Here is a 26478-nt window from a genome sequence, read left to right on the forward strand (position 1 = left end):
TGCATAGAGTTGGTTGGTTTCCTGGATTGTTCATTAAATAGGTAACTCTATGAGGCAATAGTCAGCACTGCCTGATCATTTGTCGGGGGTTTTTTGTTTCATTTGTTTAAGATGGTTGGGTTTTTTTTGTTTTGTTTTGTTTTGTTTTTAAATAATCACTACACCCAGTGTGGAGCTCAAGCTGACAACCCCGAGATCAAAAGTTGCATGATCTGGGGCGCCTGGGTGGCTCAGTGGTTTGGGCTGCTGCCTTCGGCTTGGGTCATGATCTCAGGGTCCTGGGATAGAGCCCCGCATCGGGCTCTCTCTCTCTCTCTCTCTCTCTCTGCCTGCCTCTCTGCCTACTTATGATCTCTGTCTGTCAAATAAATAAATAAAATCATTCAAAAAAAAAAAAAAAAGTTGCATGATCTGACTGAGCCAGCCAGGTACCCCTGCCTGATCCCTTTGTTTTGCCAGGGCTAACACAATGTGTAGCAAGTGTTTGAGTCAATAAGGGTTTATCAAATGGCACACAAAAGGGTCATCAGTCCAGATTGGAGCCCAGAGGTTCTGGGAAAGAATTCAGGGGTATTTCATTGATAAGTTACCTGAGGCACCTTAATGTTAGGGGATCTGTTTAAACATGTGATAGAGTGTGGAGCTGAATAAGTGACAACGATATAGAAAACTAAACAACATAAAAAGATAATTCCAATGAAAAGAAAACAAAAATCTACATAAAAGGATAAGTAATCGTAATTTTACTGTGTAGCTTAGCTTAAACATAGAATGTTGCTGTTCCCCAACAAGTGGTCCAATCTCTGGGAAGCTGGAGAGTAGGAAGGGTGCACATGCTTAGTGTAGACATGGCCTCAATTCCCAAAAAGTAGTCCACAGACAAGCTTAAAACTGAGCATTAAGAAGCCGCCACACAAGTCCCTTAAAGATGTGGAAAAGGGCTCCTGGGTGGCTCCGTGGGTTAAAGCCTCTGCCTTGGGCTCTGGTCATGTTTCCAGGGTCCTGGGATCAAGTCCCACGTCGGGCTCTCTGCTCGGCAGGGAGCCTGCTTCCTCCTCTCTCTCTCTGCCTGCCTTTTGCCTACTTGTGATATCTGTCAAATAAATAAAATATTTTTTAAAAAAAATATGTGGAAATGAGTGAGACCTGAATCCATAAAAATCCTAGAAGAGAGCACAGGCTATAATTTCTCGGACATTGGCCATAGCAGCATTTTTCTAGATCTGTCTCCTGAGGCGAAGAAAACAAGCAAAAGTAAACTGTTGGGACTACATCAGAATTAAAAGCGTCTGCACAATGAAGGAAACAAAAAGACAACTTACAGATCGGAGAAGATATTTGCAAATGACATATCCCATAAGGGGTCAGTACCCAAAATAGATAAAGAACTTATGCAACTAAATGCCAAGAACCCCCCACAAATAGTCCAATAGAAAATGGGCAGAAGACATGAACAGGCACTTCTCCAAAGACCTCCAGATGGCCAACAGATGGCATGAAAAGATGCTCAATATCACTTATGATCAGGGAAATGCAAATCAAAATCACAATGAGCTATCACCTCACATCTGTCAGAATAGCTAAAATTGAAAATAAAAGAAGTGTTGGCAAGGTTATGGAGAAAAGGAACAATCTTGCACTATTGGTGGGAATGCAAACTGGTACAGCCACTCTGGTTAACAGTATGGAATTTCCTCAAAAGGTTAAAAATAGAATTACCTTATGATACAGTAATTCCAGTACTAGGTATTTACCAGAGAATATGAAAACACTTATTTGAAAAGATATATGCACCCCTATGTTTACTGCAGCATTATTTGCAGTAGCCAAAATATGGAAGCAATCCAAATATCCACCAAAAGATGACTGGATAAAGAAAAGGTGGTACACACAGACACACAATGGAATATTACTCAGCCATAAAAAATGAAATCTTGTCATTTGGAACAACATGGATGGATCTAGAGGGTATAATGCTAAGCTGAATAAGTCAGAAAAAGACAAATACCATAAGATCTCACTCATATGTGGCATTTAAGAAAACAAGCAAACAAAAAAAGACAAACCAAGAACCAATCTCTTAACCATAGAGAACAAATAGATGGTTACCAGAGGGGAGGTGGGTTGGGGGATGGGTTAAGAAGGTGATGGAGATTGAGGAATGCACTTACTATGATGAGCACTGGATGAAGTATGGAAGTGTTGAATTACTATATTATACACCTGAAACTAATAACACTATGTTAATTATATTAGAATTTTTTAAAAGTTTTAAAGACATAGAAGTGAGTATACACAGGGAAGTGTAGGGCTGTTCTTACATACCACAAATCTACAGAACTCTGACTCTTTAAAATAGATGAGCACATATGTAATCTTGAGAGAAAAACAAAACTAGACTTAAGTGTGAAGGGCAAAACAACAAAATTTAGAAGTAAATATAGGAAAGTATCCCTAAGAACTTAAGGAAAAATGTCTTAAGGAATAAAGCACAAACTGTACAGCAAAAGATTGATAAACTCAATTAATGAAATGTAAAAATTCTGTATTGGAAGACACCATAGGGGTGCCTGGGTGTCTCAGTTAAGAGTCCAGCTCTTCATTTCAGCTCAGATCATGATCTTGGGCTTGTTAGAGCCCTGGGTCAGAATCCATTCTAGGCATGGGGCCTGCTTAAGATTCTCCCTCTCCCTCTGCCCTTTTCCACCCCCATAAATAAATGAATGATGAATGAATGGGTAATTATAAATAATAAAGACTGAAAATACAGGGCACAAAACAAGATAATTGTAGCACATGTAACCAACAAAGATTTGTATCCAAAATATATCAAGAACTCTTATGAGTCATTTTTTTAAAAAGATAATCTATAGAAAGAGGGACTAAATAAAAGCATGAGCAGGCAGTTTCACAGAACAAACACAACTGGCCTGTACATGTATGATAAATTGCTTGACTTATTATTAATTGGAAATGCTCATTATTAGCAGAATACTCCATGTTGGCCTCTTGAGTGTGCATGCACGTCCCAGATCTGGTCCTCAGAGAACACTTGCCCATCCTGTGTCCCACCAAACTCTGAGAGTGCAGACCAACCCCAGGGTCTTAGCCAGACTAGTCCCTGCACTTGCCCTCTGGAGTCCTCTGGTATGAGTCAGTCCTCTGAAGCTCTTGACTTACAGGGAATGCATATCAACCTGTCCAAGCGGTGAAGGCCTCCCTAGATCTGGGATCACATTCACGAACATTGTAATTCCCTTGCCCTATGGTAAAACAAATTATCATAAATTAACCCAATCTGGTGTGTTTTTCTTAGAGCCTGGAAGAAAAGGCAGAGGGGAAATAGCCTGTTGCATACTCCCTCCTCCTCCTCCTCCTGGACTTCGGAGTCAAAGATGGCAGTCTATGGACTCAACTCGAGTTTAGAATTCTGGGTAGTGGGGAGCACCTGGCTGGCTCAGTTGGTAAAGCCTTTGACTCTTGATCTTGGTTGGGAGTTCAAGCTCCACATTGGGGTGGAAATTACTAAATAAATACATAAACTTAGATTTCTGGGTAGTGTCAACAGTAGGGCTGCCAGATTTAACAAATTAAAATATAGGACTCCCAGGAAATTTAATTTTAAATGAACAAATGATTTAGTGTAAGTCCTGTGCTATATTTGAAACATACTAAAATATTACCCACTGTTCTTGTGAAATTCAAATTTACTGGGGTATGTCCTATTTTTTGTCTGACAACTGGAGTCCACAGGGATTAGGGGTAGCCTAAGTTAATGCTAGGGAAAACGGAAATGGAAGAGATGAGACCAAGAGAGTCCCCACTTACATCAGGAAGTCTCATCAGGACAACCTAAGGTGCTAAACGCCCAGGAAGGATTTTGAATCTGTGTCTCATGTCATCCAGAGAGACTTTGGAAAGCCAGCCCTGAAGAGGATAGATTGACTGACAGGTACCAACTTGATAGAGAAGTGGTGGGCAGGACAAGGCCAGCCTTCCATATGGGGTGACCTCATCAGCACAACAAAGCAAGTCACTCTGTTAAAAAAACACTTTTTAGTTAAATTCAGGATGCAAAGAAATTAGATAAAAATCCAAAAAGAAATTTAAACAGTAACTGAGCATTAAGGGAGAAAAAAATAAATACAAAGGCCAACAATCAGGTGGTCCATTTATATGAAGCACCTAGAGTAAGTGAATCATAGAGACAAAAAGTAGCATAGTGGTTGCTGGGGACTGGATGAGGGGGGCAGAGAGCTGGTGTTTCGTGCATACAGTGAAAGCAGATGGTGGCGATGCTTACATGGCAAAGTGAATGTACCTAATACTACGGAATTGTACAATTAAAAATGGTTAAAATTCTATGTTAGGTATATTTTTCATAATAAAAATAAATAACAATGAAAGGAATTACAACTTACAAGAAATAAAAATCACAAATATTAAGATATTGGTAAAACGTATAGCTTGGAATTAAAAAGCCTAAATTAAAAAAACATTTAAAATGTCAACAGAGAAATGTCAAATGTCAATTTAAAATGTCAAAGAGAAGGGGCGCCTGGGTAGCTCAGTGGGTTAAGCCGCTGCCTTCGGCTCAGGTCATGATCTCAGGGTCCTGGGATCGGGTCCTGGGATCGGGTCCCGCATCGGGCTCTCTGCTCGGCAGGGAGCCTGCTTCCCTCTCTCTCTCTCTCTGGCTGCCTCTCCATCTACTTGTGATTTCTCTCTGTCAAATTAATAAATAAAATCTTTAAAAAAAAATGTCAAAGAGAAATTTTAAAGGCATTATTTTTTTAAAAGAAATGAAATAATTTTTAAAATATGTGATAAAGCCAGTTTATAAATTAAGATAGTATACATATAAACTTTTTAGAAGGGGGAAAATAAAAATGGTCAGGAAGCCTAAGAGCAGATAAATTAAGCTAAAACAATTTAATAGACAAACTACATACTGTCAACAATGAGGACACAATACATTTGAAATCATTTGAAAGGAAAACAAGGTAACAGTTGAAAAGTATGCAATGAGAAAGAAAATGAAGGGCATGCTGTATGGGTGGCAGCTGGAGAGATAGGGTCACCTCCCAGCCAGGAATCTGTTGTGGGCAGCACCGAACCCCCAGCAGCTTTGTCCAGTTCATCCTTCTCCCGTCTGCCCCTCAAGAGGTAGGTGTGGGCCACAGGTCAGCTTCCCATACCCACTCTGGAGTCCCTCGCATCCAGCTGGAGCTCAAGCTCAAAAGATGCCCCAAGTTATCCAACATCATCAAGGATCCAGACTCCTCATGCCTTCAGTGGTTGGGAGAAAGGGCCCTTCCTCCATGTTACACCCAACAGACAACAGACCCCCCCCCCCATCTTCCCCTCCTACCTCTCAGAATGCTCCACGGAGAAAGCTCTACTGGCATCTCACTGCCCTGCCTAACCTTGCTTCCCTGAATCCCACCAGGCTGCTAGTAGGAGCAGGGCTTGGTCCCAGACCCCCATCAGGGTGCTCTGCCCTCTTGTTCCCCAGACCCACATGCCATGAAGGTACTCACTTTATCCCTTGGGTACTTCTTTACCTCACTGAGCATTTGCTTCAAGCAGCTGGTCCCCCCTCCTCTGGTTCACACCCCAGGGAGTTAAAATGCCCCCAGAGGAGAGATATTGACTGAAGAGAGTAACCTTTCTTCTCTCTGCTCTCTCTGCTTCTGCTCTCTCCTATGGGCTTTCTCTAGCCATAGCTCCGGGTGACATGGCCCACAGAGGCAGAGCTTTGTTTAATTTCCTCTAATGCTCAAAGTAGATGCTGCCTTCCCCAGTCACCTGCTAGCTTTAAAACCCCAGCCTGCTACCTGATCACAGGTCCATACTTCCTGCATAGTTGTTCCTAAAATAAACTTCCCATTTTAGCAAAATCTAAATTATCTTATCCCCAGTATGTAAAGCTGAGCATTTTCATACTGATTTTGTTCAGAAGGTAACCACCTGGTTTATAATACATGCAAAATTTATTCATTAACCTCCTTGATAATGTCTTCCAGTTAAAAAGTCACTATGTCCCCACTGTAACTTAAATATTTTTTTTCTGAATGGTTTCTAAAAAAAATTAACTCTGGTCAAAATGTGAAAACAACCCTAATGTCCATCAACAGATAAATGGAAGAACAAAATGTGTGTGTGTGTGTGTGTGTGTGTGTGTGTGTGTGTGTGTGTAAACACCTTTACTACCTTCAAAAGGTAGTAAAATTCTGATGTATGCTACAATATGGATGAACCTTGAAAATACTATGATAAGTGAAATAAGCCACACACAAGAGGACAGCTACTATATGACTCCACTTAAACAAGATACTTAGAGGCAAATTCATAAAAAGAAGGTGGAATGGTGGCTACCAGGGGCTGGGAGGAGGGAGTGAAGGGGAATTATTGCTTAATGGTTACAGAGTTTCTTTTTGGGGGATTGAAAAGTTCTGGAAATAGTGATGATAGTTGTACAACATTCTGAATGTAGTTAACGCTACTGAACTATATATTTAAAATGTGTTAAAATGGTCAATGTTATGTAATGCATATTTTGTCATAATATTAAAAATACGAGGAGGAGGGAGAAAGGGAGGCAGGGGCAGAGCAGGGGAGCACAGACCTTCCTGCAGGTACCCACCTACACGGGCACCAACATGTGCGAGCCAGACGGAAGAGGCATGTGCCTGGCAGGCAAAACCAAAAACGAACTTACCCTAGTTTAACCAGTACACTGGGACATAAAAGGAAACCTTGATGTTCTTAAAACTTGACCAAAGTCTGAATAAAACCTCATCTTTCAAATTGAACAAATTACTTATTAGCTGGAGAAAAGTGAAGGGAAGTTTGGAGTCAGCATTCTAGGGTTTTTTACTTCTGGGTCCAAGTCCCTGACCTCTAAAATTATCCTGGACCTCACCCTCCGTCCTTCCTACTTTCTGGAAAACTATCAGTTCCCTACACTTGCCCAAAGAGGTCTTTGTCAAGGTTACAGAGCTGCATTTTGCCATTCCCTAAAACCCACCGCCTCACCTCTATCTGCATACCCTTATGCCCAGTTCAGGAAAAGAACTCTCTCCTCATCCACCCTTTTCTCTCTCAAATACACACACACACACACACACACACACACAAAGCCAGGAACATCCCACCTCTGCCAGAGTTCCAGGCCCATAGGCACTGATTGTGACTTTTAGATTCCTCAGGAAGACATCAACCATCAGCTCTTGCTCCACAGAAAGGTCCATAGGTGTTCTCAAGGCTTCTCTGTCAGTGGACTTGGGGTTGTAGGTGGCACCTTGCCCATCCTTTGCTTGGTCGGGGCAGACTCATGGCTGGCTGTAACTCCCATAACAACTTCTCAACATCTCTGCTGTCTCCAAACCTTTGTATCCTCCCTTTGGTTCTTAGAGCCATCTAAGCTCTTCCTTTTTTTATCTCGAAAGACTTTTTGGAGGTGAATTTCATACAACATAAAATTAACAATTTTAAAGTGTACGCTTCAGTGGCATTTAGTATATTCATGATGTGAAGTCACCACCTACATTGAAACTCAAAACATATCCATTGCCCCAAAAGAAAACCTGCAGCCATCACTCTCCATTTCTTCTTTCCCCAACTCTTAGCAACCCCTCTAAACTGTCTTGGTCACCTGCTTTGGAACTTCCACATTTGGGTCTCAGAGCTTATTTCTTCTCTCTCATACCTGGTGCCTGGTCTTAAGCTCCGGCCTAACTTCCTGCTGTCCTTAGCCCACAGTCTTGACTTAAATACCCTCCTTCCAATTCATCAACAGACACGTTCACTTGTTTGGCCTTAGGCCCCTTACCTGAGCTCTGCAGGAAAGCACTGTTTCAGACTCCACAAATCCTGTTTCAAACACTGTTTCAGAGTGTGGATTTGATCTGGGGAATATGAGTAAAGGAGTAGCCTCCAGGAAAGGCCTGGCCTCTGACCCTGGCTGTTGGAGCACCCTCCGTGGATCAGGCAATAGGGAGCAGTGGGGTCCCCTGACTTCCTCTGCCTGAGGTGGGACCAGAGGCTCATGGGAAGCCGTCCACCAGTCAGTGGGGCGAGGGGGTGCCCCTTTGATGTTCTTTGTCCAGTACCCCCATCATCTGCACACTTATGACAACATATTCCAACTTGCTGCCTCCTTGGTTTCCAAGCCTGCTCTGACCTGTAAGCCCCTGGAGGGCATGGACCATGTCTATGGGGATTAGCAAACCAATTAATTGTCACTTAAGAAAACTTTCAAAGCATCAAGACCTCTGTGGGCCTTCCCCATCTCTAGCACAAACTGGAGCCCACTTGGGAATTCCTCCTGAGAGGCCATCTGGGCCGAGGACAGTTGGTGGGAACCTCCTCTTCCTCTACCTCTCAGAGAGGCTGGGCCCAAAGCCCTGCCATTAACTAGAAGCGGGAGCTGGGAGGAAACAGAAACTTCATTTTAAAAATGAAGTGAGGTGGGGGTGGGGCACAGTGTAACAGGAGATTTAGATGGCTCAGTCTTCTGAGAAGCATGCAGGAAAGGTACAAAAGCTGCAGGCATGGAAGAGGTAGAGTGCCTGGTAGAAGGGATGGTGGGTCACCCAAAGTTAGGGAGAAAAGAGACCCAATGGAGGGCAGCAGAGTTGTGGCCCACGGTCTTGGGTAACAAGATGTTTGCAGTCATCCTATGCATTTGATGAAAGGTCCTCATTTAGGGGAAATGTGCCAGCAGCAATGCCAATTGGCAGGTTTGGGCCTGGTTTGAGACTTGACTGATCCTTCACAGGAGAGAAGCTATGAGCAGGCATACTGCCAAGATAGGAGTATATCACAAGACCCAGACTGAAAGGGTGTGCCTGAACTTCCTGGGTCTTCCTGGGACTCGGCCTCTGGGTCAGGAGACCTGGTGCCTGTGGTGACCTGACCGGACAAGGTGCACAGTGGGGCACCCACCACACTGCCACTGTATCACTTAGGGACAAAAAGGTCAGGGCTGAGGTTTCTGTAAAAATCTGGGGTCTCTGAGCCCTGGGACAAGAGGCAGGGTGCCAGGTGTTGCAAGTCTGCGAAACTCATCAATCCCATATCCTCTTCCCAGACACACACATTCCCAGCCTCCCCTGAGGCATGTTAGGGCTCTGTGACTGGGACCTGGCCAGCGCGGTAGGGGCCACACCACTTCTAGGTCTAGCTGGCATTGAAATGCCACTCCCTGTCCCAGGCTGCCTTCCCTTTCAGCGGACACAGCGGGTGGGGGCCAAAGCAGGCTGATGGCATTGCGGGCCCCAGTCCTTCTCCCAGGATTCTTCTTGCTCTCTTTCTTGGCACCCTTTGCTATGTGATTTCAGTTCCTCTCACTAAAGAGGCGGGGCCCATTTCTCTTCCTGAGTCTGGGATGTCAGCAGATGTGATACCCGAGGAGCTTGGAAAAGCATTTGCTTTTCTCTGCTTCACTTTTTGCTCCTCTGTAGTTACCTTAAAACCACCACTGAGTTCGCATGCTGGAAGATGAGCCATCCCGGTCGCCCTGTCCCTCCAGCTGACCCCACGATGATGTGTGAATTAGGTTGTAGGAGACCAAAGTGCTGCCAGACAAGTCCAGCCTAAATTGCTGATGGTGGACAAGTGAACTAAAGAAATGTTCATTTGTGTGTATTTGTTTTATTCATTTGTTTTAATGCAGCCTTCCCGTGGAGCTAGATAAATCAAACAGCAGCCACCCCAAAAGACAGAAAGGAACAGAGCCACCCACCACCATCCCCCTGGATCCCACGGAAGGAACAATAAGCTCTCACTGTGCCATCACACTGAGACTTTGGGGTTTGCTTGCTACCTCAGTAGAGCCGGCCCTCTCCTAAGCCACCAGGAAAAGGATCGTGAGCCACCTTCCTACTCATGTTCCCAAAAGGCCTGAGCAGAGGGCAGGCAGTAGACAAACGTAACCAAAGGAACAGCAAGTAGCCTCCAGCACAGGGGGGAGAACTGATGCAACTTCTGGAAGCCCATGCGCTGGTAGAGGGCCAAGGCTGAGTGCTGCAGCATACTGGTGGTGAGGACGACTTGGCTGTAGCCCTGGTTGCGCGCGAACTGGAGGACGGTCCTGACCAGGGCTTTCGCTATCCCCTGACCTCGGCGATCCAAGGCCACGCACAGGTGAAGCAGCTCCAACTGCTCCTTGTGCAGGGAGCGCTCCTTGACAGGCAGCGCCCCGACGATGCCCACCACCTGCCCCTCAGCCTCAGCCACCCAGAAGCAGGAGCCGGGCTCACTCAAGTAGGACTTGGTGATGTTGGACATGTCTGTGCGCAAACAGTCGGCTGTAAACTTGGTCCAGGGGTATTTGCAGAGGAATCTCAGAGCAGTGAGGAGGGTGGGGCTGGCTATGAGGGCCAGCAGCCAGGAGCCAGAGACCAGGAGGAGGCCGAGGGACACCCCAAGCAAGAGCATCAAGGTTCGGGGCAGCTTCAGGATGTGGCGGAAGGAGGCAGGGCCATACTCATCCAGTGCATGGAAGAACAAGTCCAGGACCTGTGTGCGGTCACTCTCCTGGTATTTGCGGATGTGGTAAGGAGCCATGGAGGACTGCCGTGCCTGAACCTTAAAGTCCACAAGAGTGAGCGACCTTCCTGGCAGCCCTGGGGAAGAGAAAGGAAGCCAGATAAGTGCCCCATCTCTGCCACCTCCCGGAAGTGGGGGAGACACTGCTCCGGGGATTTCTGCTTTTGTCCTAGAGGATGTAGCAAACAGCTTACCCTTCGCCCCTTGACTGCAAATTTTTAGGCTACTGAGGTGGCATAAGAGTCAAACATCAGGGCACCTGGGTGGCTTGGTTGGTTAAGCATCTGCCTTCAGCTCAGGTCATGATCTCAGAATCCTGGATCGAGTCCCAGGTCAGGTTCCCCACTCAGCAGGGAGCCTGCTTCTCCTGCTACTCTCTCTCCCTCTGCCTCTCCCCGATGGTGCTCTTTCTTCCAAATAAATAAATAAATAAATAAATAAAATCTTAAAAAAAACAAAACAAAACAAAACAACATTAAAAAAGTCCCAGACTTGATACCCAGAGCAGGGTCCCAGGCTCCAGGCCTCTCTCAAGAAACTGTCTTTCAATCCTAGTCCTCTCACCTGCTACCACAACAGACTTTAACGTCCAGGGCCGTGTCAGGACCGCCTCTGCCCTCAGTCTCTGACTGGATTCCCAGGAGAGACTGTGCAGGGCTCCCTCCACCACCAGGAACCAGCCCCTTCCTGGATGGCCACCTGATTGGCTGGCTTCTGCACACTGGAAGCCCCAGGATCAAGAGGATGGGCTATGATGCAACCTGAAGCCCATTCTCCACTGATCTCTTGATCGCCAGGGAATTAGCCTGCCAGAGGAAGCAGGGTCTGGAACATCTCAGGGAATCTTGCCCTGGCAGACGGCCTACATGTTCCTCCCTTGGTGGTTGGGGCCTGGAGCATCTCCCAGCTGGCCCCTCGATATGCCCTTGTGTCCACTTCTGGCCCCTTCTGGGACACAGCTTCTGGGAGCCTGGGGACTGCACCCCCGCCTTGTGCTGTCATTACAGGCTAGGGTCCAGACCCGTGGCTCAGCACGCAAGGTGCTCTCTCCCTGCCTAGCTCTACCTGGCCTGAGGGAAACTGATCGTTTGCAGTTCGCCGGCCTCATCTCACTAGGCTCCATCTTCATTCATTCGGTTGTTCAAGGTACTGTCGAGTACGCTGCCACGACTGCGTGCCTGACTGCCTCTTCAGCTCTAAACAACACTGACAAAGCCGGGGACAGCCACCGCTATGACGCGCCCCTGGTGTGTGCAGCTGTGAAATATTTTGCACTGAGAGCAACTAAAGCGGGGAAAAATTCAACAGAAAAGCCCTTCTCTGTGGCACACGTGTGCTGTCCAGGGGGTCGCTTCCGTCCTGGAAACGTGGCGGGCGCTTCTCCCCACGCACCCTCAAGGCCAACCTCTATTAATATTCTCCACTGCTCCTGAAGCCGGGCTCTCGTCCTCCTCAAGCTTGAGTGTTAAGCTTCATGGAACGCCCGTCTGGGCGAGGCGCCCTGTGGGCCGCCCGGCCGGAGCTGAGGGCCTGGCACACCCAGGTTTCCCGTGCCAGGGGCTCCTCAGCAGTGGTCGGCAATAGCGAGATCCGTGAGGCGCGCGGCGCGGCGCGACGCGGAGAGGCACCTGCTGCCGCGGGGGTGACGGGAACTTGCGGGGGTGACGGGAACTTCCGGGGAGGACCCTCAGGGCGAGAGCGAAGGGAGAGGTAGATCGCGCCGCTCCTCAGCAGTGGCCGGCAATGGCGAGAGCCGTGAGGCACGCGGCGCGGCGCGACGCGGAGAGGGACCTGCTGCCGCGGGGGTGACGGGAACTTCCGGGGAGGACCCTCAGGGTGAACGCGAAGGGAGAGGTAGATCGCGGGGAGGCTGAGGGGGAGAGGGCGTCCGGGGCTGAGGGGACTGAGGCGTGAAGGCCCTGAGGCAGGTCAAAGGCAAAGTGTTCGGGGGACAGGTGGCCAGCACGGCCGAGGGAGGGAGGGAGGGAGGGAGTGGTGAGGGCGGCTGGGGCCTGGGCATGCGGGGCCTATCGTCCCAGTTTGCGGAGTTTGGACTCTACTCCAAAAGCGACAGGAGGCCATCGATATGCTTTTAACTGGGGAGTAACGTAGCGGTCTGTGTGTGCACGTGTGTGCCTGCCTCTGTGCACCTGTGCCTGCTCTGGCTCCATCTGGGGAGTGAATGGGAGGAGACCGTAGTGGAACCACATAGCCCCCACCCCCACAGGCTAGTGTCCCAGTCCAGGTGAAAAAAGAGCCCCCAGGTACAGATACGCAGGTTGCTCACTGTTCAAGAGCATCCGGGCAAGGAGGACTCGTCGGAACAGAAATAGAGCCCTGCTCCACTCACCAAGCCGTGAGCCCTGACACAGACCTGAATCTGGCCAAAGGTGAAGGGGGAGCTTTTTCTTATTTGCTCAAAGGCGGCACTGCCCACTGGACTGTGCCTTCAGTGGACTGCTGTCTGTATTCACTAAGGAGCCACGTGGGCTAACAGAGGCCCTACAAGAGTGAGTGGTGGCTTGGAACAGAGTGAGGCAATCCAGATGGTGAGAACCAGCCCACCCGTAGTGCATCTTGTGGGCAGAAATATCAGGAGTTTGTAATGACCCAAATGGGAATGAGGACGAGGAAGGGGTCAGAGATGACAGCCACATTTCTGGCAAGAACCTCTGGAGGATGCAGGAGAGACAGACTTGGTGCCCCTAGTGGTACCATCCTGAAGCCTTCTGGTCAGAAACCAGAGGCTGGCAGCTGGGGCCCAGGCCTAGTGGATGGAGACTGCTGACAGGTCTTTGGCACCCAGCAAGGTCACAAGGGTAAAGTTTAACATGAAATCTGAGGGGTGAGCCATGGGTATTTGCTACATTGGTTTCATACATTTTAATATTTAAACGTTTCAGTGTTAAGCAGAATTTGAACTAGGAATCCAAAGGGGCTCCAAAGTACAGTTGAGTTTTCCTAGCGAGTCTAATATTAACCAGTCAAAAACCTAACAGTCAAGCTGAGGGACCAGAGGTCTGTGATCTGTCCCCATGCTCTCCTTCCTTGTATTCTCACTGGGTTCTGTGGCCTCCTCAAAACCCAGTGGCTTGGTCTCCAGGTTTTTCATCTTTCCTCACAGCCATAAACAATGATAATGTGAGGATATATTGACATTTAAAAAAGACTATAAAACAGTAGGTTTTAATTCATTTTTGGAAAACCATAACTTGAAACTAATGTATAGAAGCAAGCATGCAAAGAGAAAAGTCTGAGCGATCATACCAAATGATGGCAGCATCTGGATGGAGGACTTATGGGTCATTCTCTGTGCAAATGATGGAACCTTGGGTGTGCTGAGACCCCAGGCTCTGGCCTTCAGATGGTGAAACAGAGGCATGTGGGAATCTACCTGGCTCTGCCTCAGCTGGATCTGAGAGTCTAAAGGCACTTAGCTAAGATCATGAACTCCCAAAGGTAAGGCACATGTGTTTATTATTTCCCATTTTAATTAACTGGTGTAGTGTGTACAATTCATTGGCATTCAGCACACTCAGTATGTTGTGCAGCCACTGCCTCTACATGGTTCCAAAGCATATTCACACCCCAAAAGCATCCCCCTGACCCCTACGTAGTCTCTCTCTCTTCCTCCTCTTGCCAGACCCTGGCAACAACTAACCAGTTTTTTAGATATTTCATTTAAATCGAATCATGTGATAGGCGAAATTCTGCGTTCAGCTTCTTCCACTTTGTTTTAAGGCTCACCCATGTTGTAGCTTGTATCAGTAGCTCATGGCTTTTTATGGCTCCATAATATTCCACGGTAGAGATATCCCACATTTGTTTATCCATTCATCCATTCATCCACTGAGGGACACTTGGGTTGTTTCCATCTTTTGGCTATTGTGAATTGTGCTGTTAGGAACATTGGTGTATATGTTTTGGGTTGAGCACCTGTTTTCGGTTCTATTGGGTATATACCTAGGAGTGGAATTTCTGGGTCATATGGTAATTTTATGTTTAACTTTTTGAGGAACTGCCATACTGCTGTCCAAAGTGGCTGAACTGTTCTACTTTTCCACCAGCAACGAGTCCTGTTTTATACTCCTGTCTGCCTCAGCACTACTGGCTAGTACAAAAAGGGAAATCAGATGCCTGGCACTGTGAGGAATCTCTTTTCCTAGGCTCTGTTTGATATTCATAACAATCTAAGAACTAAGGTTGATATCAATGACCCCATTTACAAATGGAAACCAAGGCCAGAAAAGCTGAGATCTCCTACTCAAGGCCTCGTAGAATCACCATTAGTTCAAAGGTTGTAGATTTAAGAGGAAAAAGTCATTAAAACCCCACACTTAAATCTTTGAAAAATATTCCTTACTGCATCAGCGCAGCCCAGAAATGGGACAGTGAGAAGGACAGTTCATAAATGGCATTACATTTTGGAAATCTCAAGGAGAAGAGAACATCAATTCAGTTTCATTTAACTTAAATTCCTTAAATTCTCCACTAATCTCTCATCAGGGCTCCCCATAACCCAGTGTCAGACCAATACCCTGAACTTCTACTGGGAGCTCATTATTTTGAGAAGATGAGTGGAAGAAAATCATGGCAAGTCCTTTCAAGGGGAAAGAAGTAGATGGGTGAGTCATCCTAGTAAGATGTTCAGGAATCCTAGAACTATGATTCCAGCTCCACAGAGATGTTCTGTAACCTTACAACTAATTGTCTGAGAGAGTGAGAGAGTATCAGGCACTCTTAAATTAGGGTAACTCAAATTAGAGCATTCCAAATTAGGGTAACTCCAGCAGATTTCATGCAGATGATCAAAGGGACTAATTCTGAAGGTATGGGTGGGTAGAGAGGGACCGAGGATGGTGCAAGAACAAGGTGTATTATTGCCCAGGAGGCCTGAAGCAGCGTGGGAGGGAGAGATGACAGAAACCTGACTCAGGAGTTGAAAGGTTCAGGGACAAAGCCAGCCCACATGACCTTGCAGGGAGGGGGCCAGGAGAATAAATATGCCGGCCTCACATGGTCTTCCCCTTTCCAGTCTCCTGCGGGTCACCTACTTGGCCAAACCTAAGCAGAAGCCAAGGAGAAGAGTCCTCTTGCTGCCATATAGGTCCACCTCTCAGAACAGGGGCGGGGCAGGGGTATTGGAAGGATTGATCTACAGGGGAACATGGAAGGTCAGTGGCAGAAAGGACTATAAAAACATCACTAACAGGCAAATTTGATGAATACAAACTTCATTCTGAGACCAACCAGACTAGGTTATGCTTATATTGTGATGTGAGTGCAGAGTGGCTGCCATTAGTAAACCAGAGCAGAGAAGTGGCTGCAGTAGGTAGGGCAGAAGGACACCTTTCTGCTCTGGAAGTTCTCTAATGAGTACAGCTGCTCATCCCCAAGAATTCTACTTTAGAGAAACTATCCAAAAGAAAAACATGTACAAAGATTTATTGCAAAAGTGAAACATTAAAAGCAGTATAATGTGTAAGAAGAGACTAGGTATGTTACATGTACCTTGTCGATACAAAGAAAGTGAGTGACGGCATGGGGCATGGGAGGAGCCATGCCACGGAGGTATTCAGAGCATGGGGCCTGGGGTTATTGGGATCAGACTATTAGTTCCAGGCAGCTGAAACGCTCTGTCAGGGAGAGATGCCTTTGTAATGGAGACGTCTGGGGAAGGCACCGCCTTAACCAAGGGATCCAACTTTTATCACTAATGATGGGGCCAACGGACATTGCGTGGTGACACACAATGGCAAGGATCCAAGATTACTTCCAAAAATATTTAAGCTGATGTAAATCATGAACAAATCCAGATAGTGTGGAATTCTGAAAGATACTTCGGGTGCTCTTCAAAAAATGTCAACATCACTCTTAAAAGTTTTGCTGTAGATGAAAGGAGATATAACAACTAAACACTGTGTAGGCTGGAGTGCCAGGTCTATAACTTACATTCAAATCATTCAGCGTGTGTGTGTGTGTGTGTGTGTGTGTATTGTACACACCTGAGCACAGGCAAGTAGGAGAGCAAGAGGCAAGAGCAAACAAATGTAGCGAAGTGTTAAGAACAAATAGTAAATTCACAGGAAAGGTACATGGACTTTTCCTGTATAATTGTTAATTGTTCTTTAGGTTTGAAACTTTTTGAAATAGACTTCAGAGATTAGATCTGTTTCCTCGCTGGTAAAAATCTCTCCGGATTGTAGTAAGACTAAATGAGGTAGTACATATAAAATGCTAAGCACACTACAGACAAGAAATGTCAGTGATGTCCCTATGCTTTATTATTTATGACCATGATAGAAATCACTATTTCCACCTTCCTACTTTCCAGCATGTGGAAGGATCATACTTCTCTGTTCCTTATGTGGTTGGAAGGACCACATGACTGGCTTTGGACCATGAAATGTGAGATAAGCAGACCCAGTTTGAGTCACTGCCCCTTGTGTTTACTGCTTCACCCTGGCTATGCAGACTGAGGATGACACAGACTTTTGTCTGTTGTGTGAAGCCAGTGAGCTTTAGGGACTACAACTGAAGCCTAATCTAACCCAGAAGTCCACAGAATATGGCCACAGGTCAAATCCTGCCCACCATTTATTTTTGTCAATTGAATTTTGTTGAAACACAGCCATACTCATCATTTATGGCCTATGGATACCATGACAGCAAGAGTTAGTGGATGCAGCAGAGACCTTATGGTCTGCAAAGCTGAAAATACTTACTATCTGGCCCTTCACAGAAGTTTGCTGACCCTTAACCAAGGCAGTCTTAACTGCTACAATCAAAATAGAAGACAAAGTGAAAAAAGAAAACCCAAACCATCTATAAAACATGACAATATTAGCTGTATGACCTTGAGCAAGTTACTTATTATTTGTATAATCTTTTAGTTGCCTTGTGTGTAAAATGGTGGTTATACTAGTATTTACCTATGATGAATGAATTCTTGTATGTAAAACCTTCGGAACCAGGACGCTTGGAAGGGAAATGCCAGAAGAGCCAGAAGTAAGGGCAGGAATATGAACTGATGAATATAAAATCACTAAGGCAAGAACCTAGTAAATGCCCAATTATTCCAATTACATAAAGATGAAATATATTTGAATAGAAACAGAAGACTAGAAGATAAGAACACATAATAGCAACAGTGGCTATCTTTTAAAATATTAAAAGAGAAGACGGCAGTGGCTTTTTTTTTTTTTTTTTTAAAGATTTTATTTATTTATTTGACAGACAGAGATCACAAGTAGGCAGAGAGGCAGGCAGAGAGAGGAGGAAGCAGGCTCCCTGCTGAGCAGAGAGCCCGATGCGGGGCTCGATCCCAGGACACCAAGATCATGACCTGAGCTGAAGGCAGCGGCTTAACCACTGAGCCACCCAGGCGCCCCGGCAGTGGCTTTTTTTTTTCTTTGTTGTAACATTCTGTGTTTTCTAGAATTGAACATATATAATAAGACAGAAAAATCCATTTTTTTAATAAATACTGAAAATTTTTAATATTTGTCACTTCACAAAACATCTTTTGTTGACATTCTACAAATGATACCATCCAATAATGTTCCAATACTTTCTTCTTGTGAAGACAGTTTATATATCTGTAAAGATAGAAGACAAATTATGGCATGCTAATATATTCATGCACTACTCATTTTCATCATACAAACATGTATAAATGAAATTTTTATTCATCTACTGGGATAATGGCATGAAATCACAAATCACAAATGTAATTAAAATATGCAAAGTAGATGGCAATTCATCATTTAAGTCAAAAGTTCCCTTTAAATTGCAGTTATGGTGATTAACCCTATAAACACAGAAACCAAATTTGTACCAATTTTAAAAGTGTACATGTAGACATTAAAGATCAGGCTCACACAGGGGAGCCTGGGTAGCTCAGGTCATGATCCCAGGGTCCTGAAATCAACCCCTACATCTGCATCTGCATAGGACTTCCTGCTCAGCTGGGAGTCTGCTTCTCCTTCTGCCCCTCTCCCTTCCCCTGCTTGAGCTCCCTCTCTTGCTCTGTGCTCTCTCAAAATAAATAAAATATTAAAAAAAAAAAAGATCAAGCTTACACAGTGCATTTGAAATATAAAATATAGAATTTATTTATTTTTAGAGAATGCTTTTATCAACTAAATTTCTAACTATATTTTACATAAACCTGCACTTTCTAATTCTTAGCCTCTATAATTCAAGTAATTTTTAATTACATTAACCTTTAAAAAAAAAAAAGCATTGGTGATCAATAAGCAAACAGCATTGGTTTTACTTTTCCTCTTTTTTTTTCTTAAAAGATTTTATTTATTTATTTGACAAAGATCACAATTAGGTAGAGAGCCCAATGCGGGGCTCAATCCCAGCACCCCGGATCATGACCTGAGCTGAAGGCAGAAGCTTTAACCCACTGAGCCACCCAGGCACCCCTCCCCTCTTCATCACTCTTTCTAAAAATACAGATTTACAAACCTTTTTGACTTCTGTAATATTTGTTATGTCGGGAAGGTTTTTCAGAGAAATCTGATGACCTTCAACCTGAGATATTAGGTCTTCTTGATTTATTTGTTTTTCTCCCTCTTCAATATAAACAATTAGAATTGAAGTGTCATTTGCTGAGATACCAAATTTTTTCAAAGCTTCTGAAATCTAAGGGGAAAAAAAGGTAAGATAATATACTAGTAGTTTCTGTGTCTGAAACATCTCCCCATCAGCCTCCTTCTCTGGCTGGGGGTTATTTTACATTTCCAAATGGTTCTCTCCACCTAGTGTTTCTCTTCAACAGCCCTTCCTAACACCCACCAGCTATGCCTCTAGCACACTCTCTGCTCACAGGTACACCTCCTTACTGCACAGGCAAGCCCATTCTTGGCATGGCACACAAACACCCCCTCCTTCTGACCCCCGATGAACCTCCAGCCACGCACGCCTACCTTCTAGCCAGCCTGGACGGTGCCGGTCCTATCATTTCACACTTTTCCTCCTTCTGTCTGGAGTGCCTCATCCTTCACCGTCCAGTGCACATGGCACTCCCCGCTGCAGCCCACTCCTTACAGGAGTTGCTTCCTTGTTGTTCCCATAGGTTTGACTTATTATTCCCAATATATCGTTTGTCTTAGAGCAGCTGGATTTCTGTCATTTCCCTGCCTTCCTCAGGAGCATATTTCCTTCCCCTGCCCTGGAACTGTAGCCAAAAGAGGGACCAGCCCAACAGATGCTTACTGAATTGAATAGTTTCTCAAGTTATTTCAAATGATCTCAAAGAAATAATAATTATCTGGAAATGTTTTTCTCCAGGTACCAAGGAGTTAATTCTATTACCCTGCACTTTATAATTTTATAAATATTTGAAATTATGCTGCAGCATTCCCAATTATCCTCTGGATGCTATTATTACCTGGTTGTGTTATTAACAGTAGTAGTAATACTCAAACTTCATCAGCAAAATTTTCAGGGTTTTTTTGTTATTTTTTTAATGTGCCACATATGGAATGTCTTTAGCTCAGTAACTTACCATCAGTACCTCAAACCACAAACTTCCTGTGCCCCGGAGGTGTGAGAGCACCCGTGTTAAGGGCTGTTAACCGGAGGACTTCTGGATATGGAAAAGACATGGATTCTATCCTCAAGTTTATAGGGAGAGTAGATGTGCGCGATAACACACAAATATCTATGCTTAATGTTTTACCATTTAAATGTATATATCATTTAGGGGGATCTTCCTGCTCCTTTTATCTGATAAGGACAGATAAAACTGTCCTCATTTCATGTAGCTTAACTTCTGTTTACTCATATCTGAAATGACTAAGCTTATTTGTCTAGTAAGAGGCAGTGCTAAACCTCAATTCTGTCCAGAACTCTTAACTATTATTTTGCTTTGTTACCAACAACAGGTGTACAGGAATTCAGCCTCCAACCCAACACTAGGGAACACATGGTATATCATGACAAGGTCAACAGAAATAAATTAAGTGAAATCCATATTAATTACATTGTTATTTGGGGAAAGGTTGAAAATAATTTCAGTTGGTAGAGTTCTTGTCTTCATTTTTCCCAGTTTGTAGAGATGAACTGCTTTGTTTGCTGCCACAAGTATCTGAAATGGATCGACAATCTACCAAAGAGGACAGAAAGAATTACACATGGAGCATCTGGAGCGCCCTGGAGATGCATGCCTTAGCTTTTGGTAACTTCGATGTCAGGCTATTTTACTTCATCACAATTTCTGTGGACTACATTTTCAAAATTGCTGGGTGTTCAGAAAATCATAGAATTTTAAAAGCCGCAAGAAACTTAAGTAGTGAAAAAATTTTAAATAACATTTGTTCAGAATATCATGGGAAAAGCCATATTCTAAACATTTTACGTGTGATATTTTAATCCTTAAAACTACCCTATGAAATCAGTATTATTATTCATGTGCAGTGGACAAGGAAACCAAAGCAAAGAGTGTCTGGGTTTGAATCCCAGCTCTGTCACTCAACCACTGAGGGGACCTGGGCAAATTCCTGTTTTATCTGTTAGATGCAGATAGTCATAGTATTTATTTCATAAGGTTGTTGTGAAGACTGAGCTGGTATATGGAAAGGAACAGAGTAAGCATACTCCAAAGGTTGGCCACCACCTGTTCAAAGTTGTAATGGCAGAGCTGGGATTAAATTCTGCTGCTGTGTTTCCACAGTGTGGCCTCTTAACCACTATACCTGCCTCCTGTGCAGAGATTTTTTCCCCCCCAAATAACAGCTTTTTAAAATTTTTATTTATTTTTTAAATTCTTTCTTTAAATTCAATTTAGTTTACATATAGTATTAGTTTCAGGGGTAGAATTCAGGGATTCATGACTTACATATAACACCCAGTGCTCATTACCTCAAATGCCCATCACCTAGTTACCCCATCCCTACACCCTCCTCCCCTCCAGCAACCCTGTTTGTTTTCTAGAGTTCAACATCTTATCGTTTGCCTCCCTCTCTATTTTCATCATTATTTTTCCTTCCCTTCCCCTATATTCATGTTTTCTTACATTCTCCAGGAGTGAAATCATATGGTATTCATCTTCCTCTGACAATTCTTTCGCTTACCAGAATACCCTCTAGTTCCACCCATGTTGCTGCAAATGGCAAGAGTTCATTCTTTTTTTGATGGCTAAGTACTATTCCATTGTATATAAATATACCACATCTTCTTTATCTGTCAATGGACATCTGGGCTCTTTTAATATTTCGGCTATTGTGGACACTGCTGCTATAAACATTTGGGTGCATGTGCCCTTCAAATCCTGTGCAGAGATTTTTTTCTAGTTCAGACGAGAAGATGAAGATCCAGGAATTTGCCATTAGATCAGAGGCTGACCACAACCTTTCTTTATCTCCTGGGGGAAGTTTCCAGCACTTAGGCTTCTATTCACTGTTAAATTCAAGGCTGGCCCAGTCTGACTCCAAAGCCTGGACGAGAACTCTTTACCCAAAGGTGACAGTTTTAGGCTAACCCGTAACATCATGAAAAATTAACATACTCTTCAATGCCCTGTTAAAACTCAGCTAGTCTCACTTATACTCACCACCTTAGGGTTTATTAGTGAACCATCAATAGCACCGTCCATGGCCTTTTTTCTCAAGTCTCCAGCATTTTTTACATCTTTAAATAACAGAAGGGTCACCCTGCATTCGGGAAATAGGTCCAGCTGATGTGTTAACTGCATTTCATAGACAAGCAGGAGTCTATCTGCATAAAACCAAAAAGACCAAAAGACTTTGTTTAAAAGTTAATGTTATAATTCACTAAAAAATAGCCTTGCTAACAAATAAAATAACTTTAATAAGATGGCAGAACTGTTAAACTAGAAGAATCCATCCCAAAAGCACATTTGCATCCTCATGAGATGTCTTCCCACCCATGCTGACGTGTTTCTAGCTTCCTTTACCATTCTTCAGAAAGGATCAAGGTTACTGCCTGGTTCCCTTGTTGTACAGACAGGATCTGATGCATGGCTGAGGGGAAGCTTCTCTAATAGCCAAGTAGGAGCAGAATGTCAGGAATTTGTTAGACAAGAGGTTGCTGATGCTATTAGTAAAACCTCATGCCAACTTAGCCTTTTTAGCTTCCTGGGCTTACCATTATATGTAATTTTAGCAGAACCTAGACACAAATATTAAGAAAATTTTATTGAAGAAAGTATGACACCTGACTCAAAGATACTCATTTCATAATGACATCTGAGCAGAGAGGGTACAATCACTAAACAAAGAAAAAGAAAAAAGATCAATTACTGGCCCTTTCTTACACATAAGTTTAATAAGGAAAGGACAAAGACATAAAAGAAACATAAAAGACAAGAACTTGACTAACCAGAAAGACAACCATATCTTTGAATTGATAAACAAAGTATTGCAAAAATATGACGTTTAAAACAATGTCAATCAGGGCGCCTAGGTGGCTCAGTGGGTTAAAGCCTCTTCCTTCAGCTCAGGTCATGATCCCAGGGTCCTGGGATCAAGCCCTGCATCAGGCTCTCTGCTCAGCAGGGAGCCTGCTTCCTCCTCTCTCTCTGTCTGCCTCTCTGCCTACTTGTGATCTCTGTCTGTCAAATAAATAAATAAAATCTTAAAAATAAAAAAAAAAACAATGTCAATCAAAGTCTTAGTGAGATATTTGGATGAGGCAATTTGATAGATTCATTTTATCCTTTTACTTGGTTCCATTTCTACGACTCTTTTCAAAGAATAAACCAAAAACCTGAAAATTTATGTAAACTAGATAGATGTCCCTCTCATCATCCTAATAGCAAAAAGTTGAAAAATTATCTAACTAATAGCAGAATTTGTTGCAACTAAACAACCATATTAAAAACTATAGTCCCGAAAAGCAGTTAAGGATGTGTGAAAACAGCAATAAATAACATTGATTTAAAACATGTGCTTGAAAAACAAAACCTAAAATGTAGCATAAATAGTGGACTTCTCAAAAAAAGTGCATAAAAATACTGAAAGGAAAATAAACCGAAAAGTTCTGACTTGGTGGAATGACATCTGAGTTTTTATTAGGAAAAAGCAGTATGTGTGGATCATATCTTGGCACACCGCAGTTCAATCTTTATAGTCATGGGAATGTCCAATGGGAGGAAAAAGATACAGAAAAAAAATAACGAATATATTCCCAATTTCCCAAAAAAGATGCACACAGAAGACAAAAACATGAAACACGCCAAAATATGGCCATCTCGGGTGGTAGGAATATTGGTCATTTTTACCTTCTATTTAAAAAAGATGTCCGTTCTGAATTTTCTACAGGGAGCACACAAAATAGGAATACATATAATCAGCAGGGAAAAAACCTCTTCGCTGTTTATGTTTTAACACTAGGGAAAAAAGGATCCCTGGCAAAGGTCAAAATAAATTTCCTCACTTAGGCCAGAAACTTGGAATCATCCCCGAACACCTACCCCATAGTTAATCCACAGTCCAGACGATTCTACCTCTTAGGTATCCCTCTGACCCGCCCACTTCTCGTCTACACCCACTGCCCCCAGCAACACCGCCCCTTCTTCTACGGCTGTGGCCTTCCCGGGGCTGTCGCCTCGCAGTTCCCGCCCTCCCACCAGCCAACCTCCGGCGGGCAGAAAGAGCGATCCCCTCAAAAAGTAAGCCACAGCGGGTCCTTCCGCTGCTCGTGCGATAAAGCCTCCAGCCCCGCCACTCCGAGCCGTCACTCCCTCTGCTCGCAGGCGCGCGGGGCTCACACTCTCTCGGCCGCCGCCGCCGCCGCCGCGGCCTCCCCGGCTTCCGGTGCCCGGGCTCCCCGCTCTGCGCCCCCGACCGGCAGAGCCCTGACTCCTACTCTCCCACTTGCCGTTAAGAGTCCATTTACCAGGGCGCCCAAAGCCCCGGGTCTGGTCCCTCTTAGACGCGCTTCTCCGCCCTTTCAGGACGTCAATGAGCAGGCGCCTGCCCCCGCCGGGCTGCGTTCCCGGGGCTGGCCTTCCAACCCCGAGAGGACCCACACGCCCGCGCTTCCGGTCCTCCTGGAAAACCTTCCCCTTGGAAACAAAGCCCTCACATTCCGGAAGCCGGGCCGAGGCGGCGTCCGCCCCTCCCGACACGCTTCTTCCCCAGCCTGAGCTGTCAGCGGACGCGGAGTGACGGGAGGCCCTGTCCGTCACTTCCGGCGACGGGGACGCTAAGGACCCAGGGACTGGACGCTGAGGTTTCAGTGCCGAGTCTCGGCCTTCTCTCCGACGTGTTGGGCAAGACGTAGGTTTCTTCCAGTGCAAAGCACAGTGTTGGCCAGGATGAGCTCCTTCGTCTCCGCTACAGTTCTCTGCGGGGTAGGCGGGACTCATTCCCTTCTTGCTATCGGTGCGGTCGGTCATCTAGGGAGGGTCTCCTAGGGAGAGGGAATGGACAGATTGCCTCCGGTACTTAAAAGATAGGTGGCAGGACACTGATGAAATGAACCTCTTCCTGCATCTAGCAGGCTCTGAAATTTCTCATCCGTAAGAGTGTATCAGCCTCCGAGAGGAAGTAATCCTCTAAACAGGTTGCAGAGCATTATTTTCCATGTTTATAGTTGGAGCTCTTCTTGGACAGCACTTTTCTTTAAACAGGTACATTTACACAGGTAAATAATAAATATAGCTGTCGGGTAGGTGTGTGCTATGGAGAAAAAAAGATAGGAAAAGGGAGGAATGCCTGGCCGTGGGTATTACTATTTCAAATAGGATGGTTAAGATCTCACCAGAAAGTGACTGGAGGAGGTCTGGAAGCAAGCTCTATGATATGGGAGAACAGCATTCCAGCCAACACAGAGTTCAAAGGCTCTGAAACACAAAGGCCTTCCCCTATTTAAGGAGTAGCAAAGAGTACCCTTTGGCTTGAATACGTGGGAATGTGTATGTGAAAAAGATATTCTGACCAAAGATTGGTATTCAGACTATATAAAGAACGCCCATAACTCAGTAAGAGAAAACAACCTAATTATGAATGGGTGACATATTTGAACACTTTATAAAAGATACATGAATCAGGCCAATAAACACATAAGATGCTCAACATCATAGCAGAGTAATGCAAATTTAAAACACAAGGAGCTGCCACACATTCACATAACTAAAATTTTAAAAACTGTTAATGTAAGTGTTGTCAGACACAATCGGTATTGCTGGTTTGACTTTTATAAAATAGTACAACCACTTTAGAAAAGAGTGGCCATTTCTTAATAAACCAAACGTGTATTTACTGTACTCAGCAGTTTCATTCCTTGGCATTTACCAGGAAAAATGAAAACGTGTACATACAAAGGCCTGTACATGAATGTTCACGGCAGCTTTTAGTCTTAACAGCAAAAGACTGGAAACAACCCAATGCTCAACAACATGTCAGTGGATAAGCAAATTGTGGTAAATTCATACAATGGGATACAGCATTATTTTTATCATTAACAAAAAGGAATGAATTACTGATACTTGACAATACTTACAACATGGATGACTCACAAAACATACTCAGAAAAAAAACACTAGAATTTATTACCATATGATCCCTTTTCTATAAAACTCTAGGAATTAAAAAATTTTTTTAGAGTGACTAGAAAGCAAAAGATTGCTAGGAATGGAGGAGTGAGAGGGGAGCCTGGAAGAAACCCCAAGGGAATCTTTGCCATGAAGCCAATGTTCTAGATCTTGATGTGGTGTTAGTTACATAGCGAGTAGGAATTTGTAAAAATTCATCATACTATGCACTTTAAAAATATATTTTATAGACAATAAATTATACCTCAATAAAGCTGATTAAAAAGACATTAAAAAAAAGCAGCTCAGTTTTCAGCAGCATATTTGTAACCATCCACAGCTGGAAACCACCATAATGTTCATCAACTGAATGGATAAGCAAATCATATATCCATACAATGGACTACAACTTGGCA

General features: G+C 44.3%; 2 protein-coding genes and 1 long non-coding RNA gene across 7 annotated transcripts; all 3 read right to left on the minus strand.

Moving 5' to 3' along the window:
• Window positions 1-720: 720 nt before the first annotated feature.
• Window positions 721-5955, minus strand: LOC131840305 (uncharacterized). Its single transcript, XR_009357313.1, has 2 exons — window positions 5541-5955; window positions 721-1093 (listed from the first exon to the last, which is right to left on the minus strand). It is a non-coding gene; the product is annotated as an uncharacterized LOC131840305 (long non-coding RNA).
• Window positions 5956-9647: 3692 nt separating this feature from the next.
• On the minus strand, window positions 9648-12250 carry NAT8 (N-acetyltransferase 8 (putative)). 2 transcript variants are annotated; one of them, XM_059133966.1, is made up of 2 exons: window positions 11960-12250; window positions 9648-10631 (listed from the first exon to the last, which is right to left on the minus strand). In XM_059133966.1, exon 2 carries the CDS (start codon window positions 10570-10572, stop codon window positions 9886-9888), a length of 687 nt encoding a protein of 228 aa, XP_058989949.1. In that variant the 5' UTR covers window positions 10573-10631; window positions 11960-12250; the 3' UTR covers window positions 9648-9885. The 2 variants fall into 2 exon arrangements, with proteins under 2 accessions (XP_058989949.1, XP_058989950.1); XM_059133967.1 differs by lacking the exon at window positions 11960-12250 and adding an exon at window positions 11119-11183.
• A 5771-nt stretch (window positions 12251-18021) lies between these two features.
• Window positions 18022-24592, minus strand: TPRKB (TP53RK binding protein). Of its 4 annotated transcripts, none has more exons than XM_059188069.1 (6): window positions 24424-24554; window positions 23807-23840; window positions 22118-22281; window positions 20549-20671; window positions 19030-19206; window positions 18022-18152 (listed from the first exon to the last, which is right to left on the minus strand). In XM_059188069.1, the coding sequence occupies exons 3-6, from the start codon at window positions 22256-22258 to the stop codon at window positions 18066-18068; spliced, it is 528 nt and encodes a 175-aa protein (XP_059044052.1). In that variant the 5' UTR covers window positions 22259-22281; window positions 23807-23840; window positions 24424-24554; the 3' UTR covers window positions 18022-18065. The 4 variants fall into 4 exon arrangements, with proteins under 4 accessions (XP_059044052.1, XP_059044053.1, XP_059044051.1 ...); XM_059188070.1 differs by having other exon boundaries at window positions 24406-24488; XM_059188068.1 differs by lacking the exon at window positions 23807-23840 and having other exon boundaries at window positions 24424-24592.
• Window positions 24593-26478: the final 1886 nt, after the last annotated feature.

Source organism: Mustela lutreola, chromosome 9 (assembly GCF_030435805.1).
Source record: "Mustela lutreola isolate mMusLut2 chromosome 9, mMusLut2.pri, whole genome shotgun sequence".
NCBI classification, from domain to species: Eukaryota; Metazoa; Chordata; class Mammalia; order Carnivora; family Mustelidae; genus Mustela; species Mustela lutreola.

Bases quoted from the DNA above. Each gene is read 5' to 3' on its own strand.
- NAT8 (XM_059133966.1), bottom strand. From the start codon at position 10,572: ATGGCTCCTTACCACATCCGCAAATACCAGGAGAGTGACCGCACACAG.
- TPRKB (XM_059188068.1), bottom strand. From the start codon at position 22,258: ATGCAGTTAACACATCAGCTGGACCTATTTCCCGAATGCAGGGTGACC. The intron at 20,672-22,117 runs GTGAGTATAAGT...CCTCTTTGGTAG, and splicing joins CACTAATAAACCCTAAGGTG to ATTGTCGATCCATTTCAGAT. The intron at 18,153-19,029 runs GTTTGTAAATCT...CTATCTTTACAG, and splicing joins ATATTACAGAAGTCAAAAAG to ATATATAAACTGTCTTCACA.